Source organism: Cricetulus griseus, chromosome 5, assembly GCF_003668045.3.
Source record: "Cricetulus griseus strain 17A/GY chromosome 5, alternate assembly CriGri-PICRH-1.0, whole genome shotgun sequence".
Classification (NCBI taxonomy): domain Eukaryota; kingdom Metazoa; phylum Chordata; class Mammalia; order Rodentia; family Cricetidae; genus Cricetulus; species Cricetulus griseus.
The window spans coordinates 124,993,191-125,009,271 of NC_048598.1; the positions used below are offsets into that span (position 1 = coordinate 124,993,191).

Below are 16,081 nucleotides of genomic sequence, written 5' to 3' on the forward strand. Positions count from 1 at the left end.
AAAAAAGCAATCCTGATATCTGTATAAAGTGGATGGGACAGGGAATATTATGTAAAGTAAAACAAAATTCAAGTCCAGAAAGAAAAATACTGAATATTTATCTCATATGTGGAGAATATTTGCATGTACACACACACGCGCGCGTGTGTGTGTGTGTGTGTGTGTGTGTGTGTGTGTGTGTGTGTGTGTGTGTGTGATTTTTGTAGAACACGGACCATGATAAGGGAGGAAAAGATCTTAAGTAGGGTTAGGGAAATGAAATATATTTGACATAAAAGCAGAACAGCTGACTTGAACAAGAGGGAGCTCATGGACCCCAGACTGATAGCAGGGAAACCAGCATTGGACCGACTTAGACTCCCTGAATGTGGATGTCAGGAGGCCTGGTTAATCTATGGGGCCTCTGGTAGTGGATCAGTATTTATCCCTAGTATACAAATGGACTTTGGGAGCCCCCTCCTCACAGAGGGATTCTCTCTCAGCCTAGGCACACGGGGGAGGGTCTAGGCCCTGCTCCAAATGATATGACAGACTCTGATGATCCCTCATGGAAGACCTCACCTTCCCTGGGGCGCAGAGAGAAAATGGGATAGGGATAGGGAGGTTGGTGAGGGGCAGGGGAGGAAGGGAGGGAGAGGGAACTGGGATTGACATGTAAAAGAAGCTTGTTTCTAATTTAAGGTTGGTCTAATTACAATTATAAAAATAAAAAAAAAGAAGACAGTAAGACCCCCACAAGGATTGACATGACATGAGGATCCATTTTGAATAGCATACCACTAGAGATGCTTCACTTGAGACCCAAACAAACCCTCAAACCAAACCAAATCAAAAAAGGGTTATCAAACCCTCTAATGATCAAAATTCACACAGAACTTTAAGAAGACAGGAAAGCCATGATACCTATTTCATTCATTTACTTCCTAGGATGGTGGCCTACCATTTGATAACAAGATACAGTTTGTTATCTACAGTTTGCAGCTAACCTTTATTTATATAAGAATGGGGAAGTCTCTATTTTTTTTTTTTTTACCTCATTCCCTGTTGACATGACAGCGACCACAGGAAACTTATTAACTTCAACCTCTGTGACACCCACAGTTGCAAGGAGACCAATCTCTGAAGGGCCCATATGGGTTCCTTTGGCCAAAACGCACTCCCCTCTTTTAATGTCATGGCCGATAGGTCTGAAAGTCAAAGCAGAACCATAAGCATTATGGTTAAGATGAACATTTTCTCAACTCAGGGGGAAACTTTAGTATCAGAGAGAGGAGACAATCAGGGGAGAAAAAAGTTCAGAAATGAGTCAGGAGCCCAATAATGAAGAGGTTCTAAGAAGTTATATCACACTACATAAGACAGAATAGGAATTATATTTATGATTGCTAAACAAGAATATGTTACATCTGAAAGTTACATTATATTTTTTATATTTTTCTTTTTATTGTAGTTATAGTTAAAATTACCAATTTCAAACATCTTTGATAACAAGGCAAAGATTTGTATGAAAATATCTAGCAGCATTAACAGAGATTCATAGCTGGTTAGCTCTGTGATAAGAATGGTGTTAATAAGGTTAGTTAGAGTGATTTCCACGTAGACACCTTAGATTGGTCCAGATCTGAGATCACTTTCCTTGGTATACACACCTTAGCCTCCTGCCATAAAGCTGCTGGAAGCATAGCTTTGCTACAATGGGATGCTAGGCAAATTAGTATTGATGGAATTTTGGTAAACATTTTCTACTGTAACAAAAATAACTCAAACTATGCATAATATTTTTTGTAGGAGAGAAACTTCATCTTTACATGCAAGAAATAGCAAATTATTATATTACTAAGGATGGTTGAGGAGGGTGTTACTATTAACTACTTGTATAAATACCCTATCATCTCTATTCCAATTTCTGGATAATCTAGGAGTTGGGACTGAGTAATTTTGGATCAGCTAGAGGTAGAGTTAACTGTGGGTATATGTACATATAACTTAATTTTTTTCTTATTTTGATAGTTTTATTCAACTTTACTATTTTCATTTAAATTGCACATGGGATATAAAATTCAGAAAATTCATTTTGTTTCTTGTTAAAGCTTGAGAAACAATGGCTAGTTGACAAAGCTTTGGTTTTATAATAATCATGTTCTCCTGAGTTTATGATCATGTAGAAACACAGTAGGCTGTACATTGTGTATATCTGAACTTACCGGATATCTTGACCTGGCCGAGCCTGCACCAAAATTCGCACTTCAAGTTCTTCAGTACCCTATAATTAGAACAGGTCATGCAACTTCAAATAATACAGTCTAATAGAATTTCTAGTCAATAGGAATGAGCTTCTCAGATACTTTATCATCAGACAGGCCCAGAATATATACAAATACAGAAGAACAGAAAACCACTTGCTAACTCTCTGAAAAATTAGGTTTTGTGCCAATAAATAAATATTTCCTCCAATTTTCATGGTTTGAAAACTATATCCTAATTTCAGTGAAGGACTTATAGCATAGAAGCAGATTTCTGTAACTTCATGGTAACCATCAATTTTACATTCATGGGCTGTAAATAATATTGTGACACTGGAATTGTGTCTTGTCATCTTATAGTTGGAGGATGTGTGTGTTCTGGATTTCAATGCAGGCATCCCTGATGCTAATAATAAATCTCTGCTTGGACAGTTTTAAAAGCAGGCAATGTGATCTTTATGCCAAAAATTGAATTTTATACATGAGGGAAGATAATCTCCAGACCAAGAAAGGTGGTCATCTCAGCTTGGTTGTATTTTACTATTTACTTAATCTATAAGAATATATATTATTTTTTGCTGGGTGGTGGTGGCACATGCCTTTAATCCCAGTACTCGGGAGGCAGAGGCAGGTGGATCTCTTTGTTAGAGGATAGCCTAGTCTACAGAGGACAGTAGGACTATAAAGAGAAACCCTATTGTAAACAAAGACAAAAAACCCAAAACAAAACCACGCAAACAAATCAAAAAGGAAAAAAATAATATGTGTTATTTTTAATCTCTACTTCAGAGTATAATTCCTAGAGCTTCACAAAATGGGTATAATTACCATTCAATAAAACTATAAAAAATTGTAACTTTCTTAGTTTTATTCATGACTAATAGTCTGTTTTAAAAGAAAATTATGTGTAGGAGTTCTTTGTCTGGATGTATGTATCTGTACCACGTGGGCCTGGTGCTCACGCTCAGAACAGGGTGTTGGATGCCCTGAACCTGGAGTTACTGACAATTGTGAGCCACCATGTGTGTGCTGGAAAACAAACTTGAGTACTCTGCAAGAACAAGAAGTACTCTTACTTACTGAACTATTTCCAGCCTATGCTGCTTATATTTCTGCCAACTTGACCTAAGCTAGGGTCAGTCACCTGGGAAGAGAAAAACCTCAACTAAGAAAATGCTTCCACCTGTAGGCAAGCTTGTGAGGCATTTTCTTGCTGAATAATTGATGTAGGAGGGCCCAGCTTACTGTGGGTGGTGCCAGCCCTGGGCATGTGGAGCAAGCAGGCAGAGCAAGCCATGAGAAGCAAGCCAGCACACAGAGTTCCTCCATGGCCTCTGCTTTAGTTCCTGCTTCCAGGTTCCTGCTTTGAGTGCTGCCCTGGTACAGTAGGACTGTGATCTGTAAGCTGAGATAAACCCTTTCTTCTTCAAGCTGCTTCTGCATGGTGTTTATCACAGCAATAGAAACATAGCCAAGGCAAGCCCCAGTAGTCTGGTTTTAATAACTGCTATTAGTTTCATTGAGAAAACAATCTAGTTAGGTCCTGCAAATGTCCTTTATTTGAGCCAATGCAGATGGAATCGACACAAATTCAACATTTCTAGACTTCTGTTTGAAGAAACAGCTTTTCCCTGAACAGAAAACCAGTGGTAAAAGGTCATTTGGTTCAAGAACTTGCCCAAATATTCTCTGCTAAAGTCCTATATATTTAATTTATATTCTAAGAACACCTTCACACTTTATCAGAAGTTATTTTCAATGGCAAGAATTCAATGCCAACTATTAATATCACTGTTCTTTTACCGTGAATAATTTCTTTGTTTGCATGTGAAAATTCTCATGTTTAGCATGGTTCAAATTCTACTGTAATAATAGCATAAAAGTCCCTCCATGTCAAAATATTTTCATTCTTTAAGGCAGTTTATTTACTGGAGACCTGCATATTACGATGTAAGATCCCCATACCAAAATAACATCATTAATACCCCCTCCCCAAATCCCAGGTTAATCTTATGAACACTGAAGACACTGAGTATGATCTCTAACCCTGCCACAGGAATCTGTTAGTGACTTACATCATCTGATTCCCTGATTAGTTCGGTATCTTCCACTTGCACTACTGCATCAGCACCACAGGGGATTGGAGCACCTGTTGTAACCCGCATCACTTGTCCTGGCATTACTGTCTGAGTTGGCTGGAAATACAAACATAAATGACAGTTGGTTATTTAGTTGCTGCACAGGAAAATACTCAGAGGATATATTAGTCTTATAGTTTTTTGTTTGTTTGTTTGTTTTGTTTTTCAAGACAGGAATTCTCGGGGCTGGAGAGATGGCTCAGAGGTTAAGAGCACTCACTGCCTGCTCTTCCAAAGGTCCTGAGTTCAATTCCCAGCAACCACATGGTGGCTCACAACCATCTGTAATGAGATTTGGTGCTGAACACTGTTCACATAATAAATAAATCTTTAAGAAAAAAAAAAGACAGGAATTCTCTGTGTAGCCTTGGTTGTCCTGGATCAAGACTGGCCTTGAACTCACAGAGATGCTCCTGAGTGCTGGGATTAAAGGGGTACGTCGCCATTGCCCAGCTGAAAACTGTTAAGAGTTTTTCTCAGGGCCATACCCATAATGCAGCTGTTCACAAACAACTGAATCACAACTAAGTCTGCAACTTGATTTAAGCTGACTTTATTTATACTTCAAAGTACTTACTTGGAGTCCTGTTTTGAAGAACTGCCACTTATATTTTCCTTATTGCTTCTCATTCAAATAATATGAATGTCAATGTAAAGTTATTTTAAAGTCTGAAAAAATTCTAGGTCACAGGAGATTGTGAATGACAAATATGAAAACCCATCATTTTAGTAATTGGATGAAGTTCTGTTGTTTAACAAATATGATACTTCACTAAGTAAAGTTTTTGGTCAAATCAAGGTGATTAGGAAAGCCATCTTAATTATTTCACTTGAAAAATTTCCTAGAACTCAGTATTTCACTTATCAGTTAATAAAAGTCTAAAATGTAGACTTAAACGACTTAAAAACATCTCAAGCATCCCAGTGCTTGTAATAATCTGGATAAAATATTGTTTTTAAATTCAAAAAAGAAATTTTAATTTCTGAAGCTTAAAATTTTTAAAATTACATCTACTTATTTTATATTTGCATGTCCACCATAATATATGTGTACAAATAAGAGGACAACTAGTGAAGTTGATCTTATTGTCTAAATCCTTGTACAGATGGTGTGTACAAGAGAGACCTGACTGGGAAATGATGCAGAATGCAGAAAGTATGTCTCTGCCTTATCCGTCTGATAGGCTGAACAGGCTTCAAGAGTCACCTGTCAGAGGCCATGATTTAGGGCAGAATAGAAGAAAGAAGGCATCACATTACCTTTACAAGAAAATCCTGAGATAACATAAAAACTGTTTAAGAATATTTTAGATTTATTGATTTTATGTATATGAGTGTTTTGCCTGTATGTATGTATGTATGTATGTATGTATGTATGTATGTATGTATGTATGTATGTATGTATGTATGTATGTATGTATGTTCACCATGAGAGGAGCTGTTGTTCCTAAAGGTTAGAAGAGGGCATTTGATACCTTGGAATTAGAATTACAGTTGGTTGTAAGCCTCTGTGGGTGCAGAGAACTAAGCCTGGGTCCTCTGTAAGAACAGTAAGTGCTCTTAATTGCTGAGCCATCCCTGTAGTCCCATGTCATGTGCTTCTTAACACACACACACACACACACACACACACACACACACACACACACACACACACACACCATGCATATGCAAACCTTAGACAAAGATTAAGGAAAACTATCCCACTACCAGAAGTATAAAGTACTTTATAATAAGATCAGTAAGAAGTTAGACTAAAAGGGGAATTGTAGGGGAAGCTTGTAGCCAGCCCCTAAGAAGGCGTGGCTACAGCTTCCCCTACAAGAAGTTATAGTAAGAACATGTCTAAATGTTCTATATTAGACTGTATAGTAAGAAAAGCCTTAAAAAGTCTGTATTATTATCATCACAAAAATACTACAAAGTAGCTAATATTTTTTGAACTCTTAAATTCTCTCTAGATAAAATATTAATTATATATTCTGGAATTTATGTTCAACCAAGGCAAAAATTTATTTACTTGGTTTGCCTCTGCAGATCACACCATTGTTTTGTAAACTCTGCTCCTGCCCAGAAGGCTGACCTCTGTGAACTATTTTAATCAGGTTCCCATCACTTTGGTGGCTGGATAAGGTTTAGCCAGTGGAACTAGTCCACAAGAGATTAGATAGTAGGAGGGGAAGAGAAACAGGGTTGTCATTCCCTTTGATCTTATGGCAGGTTGGTGGTGGTTAGGGCATCATTACTAACAGAAGTCCACATCTCCTTTGGGATCCTGTATCATAGCTATGAATCTCTCCAAGCTGAGGTACTATTGTCTCCTTTTTCTCCTTTCAACATAGAGGTAGTAATGGAATGTCACTGTAGCTATCTAGCTTCTTGGTGCCTTACATCCTTTTTGTGGTTCCTCTTTACTCTGCCCATAATGTGGAAACAATTCCACATTAATCTTTACAACCTCTCCTTTCTAGACATATTCTCTATTATCCCAAGGTCTAGGAAGTGATTGACATACAGTTGGTGGTCTAATAAATATTTCTAGAACAGAGAAATGAATATGTGTTATAATAAGAATTTGATGAACTATGCATTGTTTATTGGTGTATACCTTCAGTGTTCTCCCTGTCACTAAAGAGATAACTATGATAACATCTAGCCCAAGTTACATGCTTTAAATCCCTTTACTCTAATTTCAATAAGACATTCTAATATTGTTCAGAATTGTTACATATTCATGTAACTTTCTACCAAAATAATGCATAGGACTTAAAGTGAAAAGTTAGGGCTACTGTCTTTTAAAAGCTGTTTTTCAATTCTAGATACTACTTTTAATCTGGGCCATCTTTTTATTAATTCTTTGAGAATTTTGTACAATATATTTATCATATTCATTCTCCCCCCAACTCAAGTCTTCCCACATCCTTCCCCAGCTTTCTACCCATTCAACTTGATTTCACACTTCCCCATCAAATATAGTTTGTGTTACTTGACTACTCAGGGTAAGGGGTTTACCTTGAGTCATCTGATATACCAGGATCACATCACTGAAGAAAACTGACTTGACTTTCTCTGTTCCAGCAGCACTCAGATACCAACAGCTCCTCAGGTAGGGGTGAAACTTCACCTCCCTACCCCCATTGGGATTTTTATTAGTCTTGAACTTGTGCAGGGGTTTTCATGGTGTCATAACTGCTTTGAGTTTGTATGTGCACCTGTCTTGTAGTGTCTGGAGAATGCTGTTTCCAGAGGTCCTCCACTACCTGTGCCTTTTATAATCTTTCCACTCCTCTTCTACCTAGATCTCAGAGATTCAAGAAGTGTAACATAGAAATTATGAGACAGGTCTTGGTACATTATATATGAGTATTTAATAGCATATTCATTTTTGATAAAACTGTTTTCATGTGAGATATGTGTATTTTGTAAGAGGGGTTAGTGCCCAAACTATCTTCTGGGCCTGAGGAACACCAATATTTCAAATAGGTCTACAGAGAATTCCTTGCTATAAAATTTACAGTAGAAAATAAATTCTAATATAAATTGCAGGGCTCTTGCTTCTTTTAAAATTTATTATTTTATTCTAAGTGTATGGGTATTTGCTTGCAAAGGCCAGAAGGCAGATACCCCAGACCTGAAGGTACAGACAGTGGAGAACTGCTGTCTGGGTGCTGGGAATCAAATCCAAGTCCTCTGGAAGAATAGGCAGTGCTCTTAACCTGTGAGCCATCTCTCTAACCTACTCTAACCTACTCTCTAAGCTATTGAATCTGAAACTTAACTGTGTTAACCTTAGTTTACTTGGGCTCTATGCACTACATCAGTAAACTTACTTTAAGTTCTATTGCAATTGAATCTCTAATTTTCTTTATTATTATCATGTGTATATGATGTGTATGTGTGTGAATCAGAGGACAACTTTCAGGAGTTGGTTCTCTCTTTTGTTGTAGATTCTGGAGATCAAATTCAGTTTGTCATGCTTGTGTGACAAGTGTTGTTACCAGCTAAGTCATCTGGGTGGCCCTCTAATTTTCTTTTATTTTTGGCTTAAATGAAGATATATATGCATGTATTATGTGTGCATAAAATTTTATTTATTTAATTAATTTTTTTGAGATAGAGTTTCTTGTATGGCCCTGGCTGTCCTGGAACTCACTCTGTAGACCAGGCTGGCCTCGAACTCACAGATCTGACTGTCTCTGCCTCCCAAGTGCTGGGATTAAAGGTGTGTGCCATCACTGCCTGGCTAACTCAAGATATTTTTAATGTTGTTATTAAGTAGCTTTTAAAATACTGTTTTTATTTATTTATTTTATTTATTTATTTATTTTTTTGATTTAGAAAATTGTTGTATAGCCCAGGCTAACCTAGATCTTACAGTGCTCCTGTATAGTCTCGGTGCATGCTGGGATTGTAGGAGTGCCACCAGCCCTGTCAAAAATTTGGCTGTTCTCTAAGATCATAAATTCTAAATGGCAGGAAAAAGATTCTTTTTTTCTCCATTTTTTATTTAAATTAGAAACAAGATTGTTTCACATGTCAATCTCAGTTCCCTCTGCCTTTTCTCCTCCCCTGCCTCCCACTAACACCCTACCTATCCCATAACCTTTCTGCTCCCCAGGAAAGGTAAGGCCTTCCATGGGGGATCTTCAGAGTCTGCCATATCCTTTTCGATAGGGCCTAGGCCCTCCCCTGTGTGTCTAGGCTCAGGGAGTATTCCTCTATGTGGAATGGGCTCCCAACGTCCATTCCTATGCTAGGGATAAGTACTGATCTATTACAAGAGGCCCCAAAGATTCCCAAGGCCTCCTCACTGACTTCCACGTTCATGGGGTCTTGATCAGTCCCATGCTGGTATCCCAGCTATCAGTCTGGGGTCTATGAGCTCCCGGTTGTTCAGGTCATCTGTTTCTGTGGGTTTCTCCAGCCTGGTCTTGACCCCTTTGCTCATCACTCCTCCCTCTCTGCAAATGGATTCCAGTTCAGTTCAGTGTTTATCTGTGGGTGTCTGCTTCTGCTTCCACCAGCTGCTGGATGAAAGCTCTAGGATGCCATATAAGGCAGTCATCAATCTCATTATCAGGGAGGGCATTTAAGGTAGCCTCTTCACTGTTGCTTAGATTGTTAGTTGGGGTCATCCTTGTAGCTTTCTGGACATTTCCCTAGTGCCAGATTTCTCTTTAAACCTATAATGGCTCCCTCTACTATGGTATCTCTTATCTTGCTCTCCTCTATTCTTAGGAAAAAAGATTCTTATCAGCTTACATTGTATTAAACCCAATGTTAAAGATATGATTGGATATATAGAAACATATATCTACTTAGATCAGACAATAAAAGTGACATGTGAAGAAGTCAACTACAACGGTACATTCTAGTGATGTGTGACATGTTTTCTTTAGTTTCTAAAGGTGAGCAGGTATTCTTTCTTACTTAAATTGAAACTTCCTAGGTGCTTCCTATATATACAGTAAAAACAGTTAAAATCTTGGCTTTTTATTACTGGAGTTACTGAGTTCTCATTCTTTGGAAATCTAATGACAATATTTTATAACACAGTATTTTCTCTGAAAGCATCCAGTGCTAATTGTTGGGAGAAACTATTAGTGATTTAAAGTTACATATTTTAAAGCACTAAGAAGTGATCTTATAAATCACTAACAAATAGGGTGAAAGAGGTTTAGAGACCCTTAATCTTCTATGTTGTAGCTAACAAAAACCATCTGTGGGTCTCTGAGTAAATAGTTCATGCCTTTTTTTTTTTTTTTGTATATATAGTTGTGGCTGGTTTGGAATTTACTATGCTGTCCAGGCTGACCTTGAGCTTGCAGTGATTCTCCTAGGTGCTGGAATTATAGGCATAAATGGCCAGGCCAGGCACCTCTGGATTTTTGACCTATACTGCTCTCTGCCTAGAAAGTTTCAATGTTATTCTCCTAAGCATCTACTGTTAAAATGTTCAATTTTCTTCTGCACTCCAGCATGTTTGACTGATACCATTAGTTTAATAACTAATATACTGTATGCTATTTAGTTGTTTATATTGCCTCCTCAAGAGAAGAAATTATGTCTTAATGTAAGTTATATGCTAGACTGTAGCACCTGCTAATCATGTCTGTGCTGGATAAAGGAATGCTGAGTAGACTCAATTGAAGATCAGTCAAATATTTCTTGAACACTCATTTTGTGGCTTTACTATAAAAATGGATGTTTTATATATTTATATCTAATAGAAATATGTGCTAAGTGATCAAATAAAGTAATAAAAGAGTCAAAGGGAGATGACTCATTGGGTAAAGTGCTTAATGTACAAGTATGAGACCCCGAGTTTGAATTCACAGAACCTATGAAAAAGCTAGCACAGTAGCATGTACTTGTAATCCCAGTGCTCTATGGTGAGATGGGAAGTGATATAACAGAATTCCCAAAGGTTCAAAGACTAGCTATCTGTGCACACATAGCCGTGAGTAACAAAGAGACTGTCTGAACAATGTGGAAGGTGAGGTTGTCTTCTGACTTGACTATGCACTGTGGCATTATGTATGTACCTACACACCCACATCCACACCCACACCCACACCCACTCATCCACACAGGCCTACCTGTTTTTTTTTTTCCTAAGTAGTATGTGAAACTAAAATAGCAATAAATAATTTTTAAAAAGGTGTCAGTTTTGGTAAAAACTATTGCTATGTCTTCTTTTCTTTCTTGGCTTATCATGCCATTTTAGAAGTACCTAAAATAGACAGGGGTTAAGGTAATATATAGAAGAATGATGCCAACAGTAGCACCCTGGCTTCCTTATTTAAACATCCAAACATTGAGGTACATGTAGTTCTAGCCAGAAAATCAAAATTTGTAGGAAGAATAATCACTCAATCATAGGGCTAGAGAATGCCTATAAGGTATGCCTGTGGAGGATATAACAAAATTATTCATTATACCACATGGATGTAAATTCTTTAAGTAATGGTTCACATAGGACCTTTCTTTTATCCCTTTGATAGTCTTCTGACTAATCCTTCTTTAAGACTTCCACAATGCTGATATTGGAAACTTAGAATTGGATGCCCAAAGTCTGTAAAGCAGAAATCTGCAGTGTCTTTCAGGTTTATGAATCTCACCTGTTCACCAGCTTGGGATTCCCCAATGATGAAACGATCTCCTGGACCATCAGCAGCTGTGAGATGAACAGAGTCAAGAATAAATATCAGCATGGACTTAACGCAAGGAGCAAGAACCTAGTACTGAGCTTCTAAGACTTCATTAAATTATGTTCTGGAAAGTAGAATGTATTTATGATGGCCTTCTTACTACTGGTTTGATCTTTGGTATCCAATAGATTCCAAGCATCAGCAGAAGTGGATCTATTTGCACCCTTTTTGACATCACTGGAGAAGGTCTTCGTGTGATGCCATCCTTTCCACACTTAGGCTTTCTAACATGAGGCTCATTTGTCTTATCCTTTCAGATGGCATGATCCTACCCATGTACTTATTCATAATAATAAGTGAACATTCATGGATATATGAACACATCACTTTGCATATTCAAACTTCTCCAATCTTTTGTAACCATTTTTACTTAATATTTTCTTACTTATTTAAAATAAAATCAGAAGATCAACAGATGAGAAATAATGCATCATAGTTTCCACTTAGTATCTTCAGTGCTGGAACCAGGGACTTGCCATGCCAGGCAAGTGCTTGAATACTGAGTTACACTCCCATTTCTGGCTACTTATTTTTTACTTTTAGAGTATTTATTTATTTATTTATTTATTTATTTTCTGACAGGATCTCACTGTTTGGCCCTAGATGGGCGGAGATGTGCTATGCAGACCAGCAATGCTCCTATATCTGCCTTCCACTTACTGGGATTATAGACATGTACCACATGCCAGGCAAAATTACTTAAAAAAATCGTTTGAGTATGTATGTGCATTTGTGTGTGCAAATGCAAGCATATGTGTGCCATAGTGAAAATGTGGATGTCAGAGGACAACCTTTCCTACTCCCTTATTTAAGAGTGTCTCTGTCATTTTCTTGCTATATATGGTGGACTAGCTGGTCCTTGAGCTTCTGTTTCCTCCTCCTATCCTCTTGTGGAAGCTTTGGGATTATAGATACTCATGTTTGATTTCTGAGGATTTGAGCTCAGGTTCTCAAGTGTACTTGGCAAGCATGTTTACCTACTGAGCTTTTTTCCTAGTTTTTAAAGCCATTTATTCTTAAATTGGAAAAAATTTTTCCAAGATTAGGACTTAAAAACACACACACAGACACACACACACAAAACCCCAAAGCTTTTCATCCGGGTGGCGGTGGCACATGCCTGTAGTCTCAGCACTCAGGAGGCAGAGTCAGGCAGACCTATCTATGGATTCAAGGTCAGCCTGGTCTCTGGAGTGAGTTCCAGGACAGCCAGAGCTACACAGAGAAACCCTGTCTCAAAAATCCAAATGAACCAACTTGTCTTGTTTAGTCTCATACATTCCTTCTTTAGTGCCTGACACATATACACATATACACGTATAGTAAGGTAATGAATGGGAAAAAAAATTCTTTTTTTTTTTTTTTCCAGACAGGGGTTCTCTGTGGCTTTGGAGGCTGACCTGGAACTAGTTCTCATAGACCTGGCTGGTCTCGAACTCACAGAGATCCACCTGCCTCTGCCTCCCGAGTGCTGGGATTAAAGGTGTGCTTCACCACCACCCGGTGGAAAAAAATTCTTAAGCTATGCCACTTTTTCTTGATACATTATTTGGGTTTCAGGTTAATACTACTGGCAATGAGTTTTATGACTACTACTGTTACTTTCATGTCATTGATATAGCAAGGGGGTTTGAGGCCTATGCATGGAAAAAGATAATATATTTTATATGAATATTCAATTATATTTGTAATTAACAGTGATAACATTTTCCATTTTAAAGGAGAAATAGAGACTCATTTTAGTCTTTCCTTCCTTCTCTCCATGTTGCCCATCCTTTATAAGAACTCACTCTGTAGTATAAGCTGGCCTGTAATTCAGCATGTAGTGTGGTGATATCTTGCTTGTACAAATAAAGCCTTCTCAGGGTCAGAGAATGGAGCTTGCCACTAGCTAACCATAGAGGTCTGGAGGTGTGTAGAGACAGACAGGAAGTGAGATAGCTGGGTGGAAACAGGAGATAAGCAGGGAGAAACAGGAATTTGTTCTCTTGTCTGTTGAGATGCTAAGGAGGTAATGTGTGACCTTTTTTATTAGTCTATTTTTCATTTTTATCTTTTAATTTTGTTTTTTTTTTTTGATACAGGATTTCTATGTAAATTTGGCTGTCCTCATACTCACTCTGATAACCAGGCTGGTCTTGAAATCACAGAGATGCGCCTGCCTCCGTCTCGCCTCTCAAGTGCTGGGATTAAAAGTGTGTGCCACCATGCCCAGCTATTCTATTTCTTTTTTAAGCACTTTCTCTATCCTTTTATTCTCTCCCTACGTATATTTTTAGACACACTACAAACTGTTTAGAGGTTTCTTTCCTCTGAATTTGTCTTTACTGTATATTTCTATCTTTTTCTGACCACATGAATTTTTAATCTGCTAAACTGTTTGGCTAGGATTAAATTGGAGGTTGTGGCTGCTGGCTGCACCAAGTTAAGCTTTCCAACATGGTGGGGGTACATTTACCACCAGCTCTGGGAGCTGTGCTCACTGCTTCAACTCTGGTCTATGCGACAATCAACCAGCTTGTAGCATACTGCCATAAACTGTTTTTGTCTGTATGAGTGAATGCTAAATCACCCACGCAGCATGCTGTGAGGCTTAGAGATGGCCTCTGTGTACTGACTGTGGTGGGAATCCGTTATGCTGTGCTCAAGCCTGTGCTCTGTACCGTGGCCTGCATGAGACTGAAACTAGGAAGCTCACTGAAGCACCATTTTATGTGGAAATTCTTGCCAAACGGCTGGGTTCCACAGCCGTTCAGTCCCAAGTAAACACAAAGGCTTATATTAATTATAAACTATTTGACCAATGGCTCAGGCTTCTTATTGGCTAGCTCTTTCTTAATTATTAACCCATTTCTATTAATTTGTGTATCTCCACATGGTCTTGGCTTACTGGTGATGCCCAGACCTCTCATTCCCTTGGCAGCTACATTAAGTCTCCCTCACAACTCACCCTCTGTCTTATATTCCCAGAATTCTCCTAGTCTGGTAGCCCCATGTATTCTTCCTGTGTGGCTACATCCTGCTTGTCCATTGGCCAAAACAGCTTTATTCATCAACCAATAAGAGAAACATATTCACAGCATACAGAAGGACATCCCCCATCATCTCCGCTTTTCTGTCTAAATAAAAAGGAAGGCATTAACTTTAATATAGTAAAATTATATATAACAAAACAGTTATCAAGCAAGATCTATAGTTAACAATATTTAGTCCACTACCATTTGGCAAAATTTAAAGAAAATATACTATCTTTGTGAGTCTAAAAGTTTCATATGTAACTTTATCTTTTATCATAACTAAGGAAAACCATAACCATAACTATCTCTCTTCAACTCCATCAAAGTCCCCAGAAGGATAATATATAAACTCTAAAATTGGCAGAGACATCTCATTGCCTGGAAAGTCATCCAAAAGACTAGCTTAGTTGGTACAGAATGAGACGATTAATCTCAGGGTAATGGGTTCGAGCCCCACATTGAGTGCCAAAATGTAAAAGGAGTTCTCAATTGGTCTAAGTAATAAAAAAAAAAAAACACAGAGTCAGATATAGAGGAAAATGCTGAGAGATCACAGAGAAAGAGCAAGCCATGGCCACACCTTACCTCTTTAGCATCTCAACAGACAAGAGAGCAAGTTCCTGTTTCTCCCTGCTTATCTCCTGTTTCTGCTCAGCTATCTCATTTCCTTTCTGTCTGTATAGACCTCCAGATTCCAATGGTTAGCTAGTGGCAAGCTCCATTCTCTGACCCTCAGACAGGCTTTATTTGTATAGGCAAGATACCACCACAATGTAGCCCACAGAGTTCTTGAGCTTGTAATGGTCCCATCTCTACCTTCAGAGTGCTTAGACTACAATCATGTATTATCATGCTTATTTGTTTCTTTAAGTACAAGGTAGTATTTTTTTCTAAAGACTTACACAAAATATTGTTTGAGTCACTTTCTTTTACAGTTGACTTTGTTACTTTGATGTAGAGATGGACAAAAATTAACACTGGATCCTCTTTTTAGTCCATGTTGTGTCTTGTCCATTATAAATATTATCTCAGTGAATAAATTCATGTACTTTTGTATTTTTTTGGAAACCCACAATATGAAATTAGAAAAGTTTTCCAGAAATGATATTTTCATAATGACACTTTTATAAATTAATTAAAAAACCTTTTAACACCAGGAAATTTGAAGGCAAATGGATAGAACTAGAAAAAAAAATCTTGCTGAGTGAGGTAGCCCAGACCAAGAAAGACAAACTAGGTATGTACTCACTTATAAATGGATACTAGCTATAAAATAATGGATAACCATGTTGCAATCCCCAGACACAGAGAGGCTAGGTAACAATGAGAGTTAATGAGGGGACACCTGGATCTCCCTGGGAAGGGGAAATAAACGAGATTTTGTGAGTGGACTGAGAGAAGGTGAGGATGGGAACTTGAGGGATGGGGTTGGAGGGTAGATGGAAGAGGAAAAGTACTTAAAGGGGTTACAT

The 16,081-nt window shown here is 38.0% G+C and overlaps 1 protein-coding gene across 6 annotated transcripts in view; it reads right to left on the minus strand.

Moving 5' to 3' along the window:
• LOC100762786 (gephyrin) overlaps positions 1 to 16,081 on the minus strand; it is a 375,076-nt gene that overhangs the window by 58,003 nt on the left and 300,992 nt on the right. For all 6 annotated transcript variants that reach the window (XM_035444849.1, XM_027418340.2, XM_027418336.2 and 3 more), the window contains 4 exons: positions 11,503 to 11,558; positions 4,319 to 4,438; positions 2,205 to 2,263; positions 1,034 to 1,187 (listed from right to left, as the gene is read on the minus strand). In XM_035444849.1, coding sequence (XP_035300740.1) covers positions 1,034 to 1,187; positions 2,205 to 2,263; positions 4,319 to 4,438; positions 11,503 to 11,558 — 389 coding nt within the window. The remainder of the gene's footprint in view (positions 1 to 1,033; positions 1,188 to 2,204; positions 2,264 to 4,318; positions 4,439 to 11,502; positions 11,559 to 16,081) is intronic.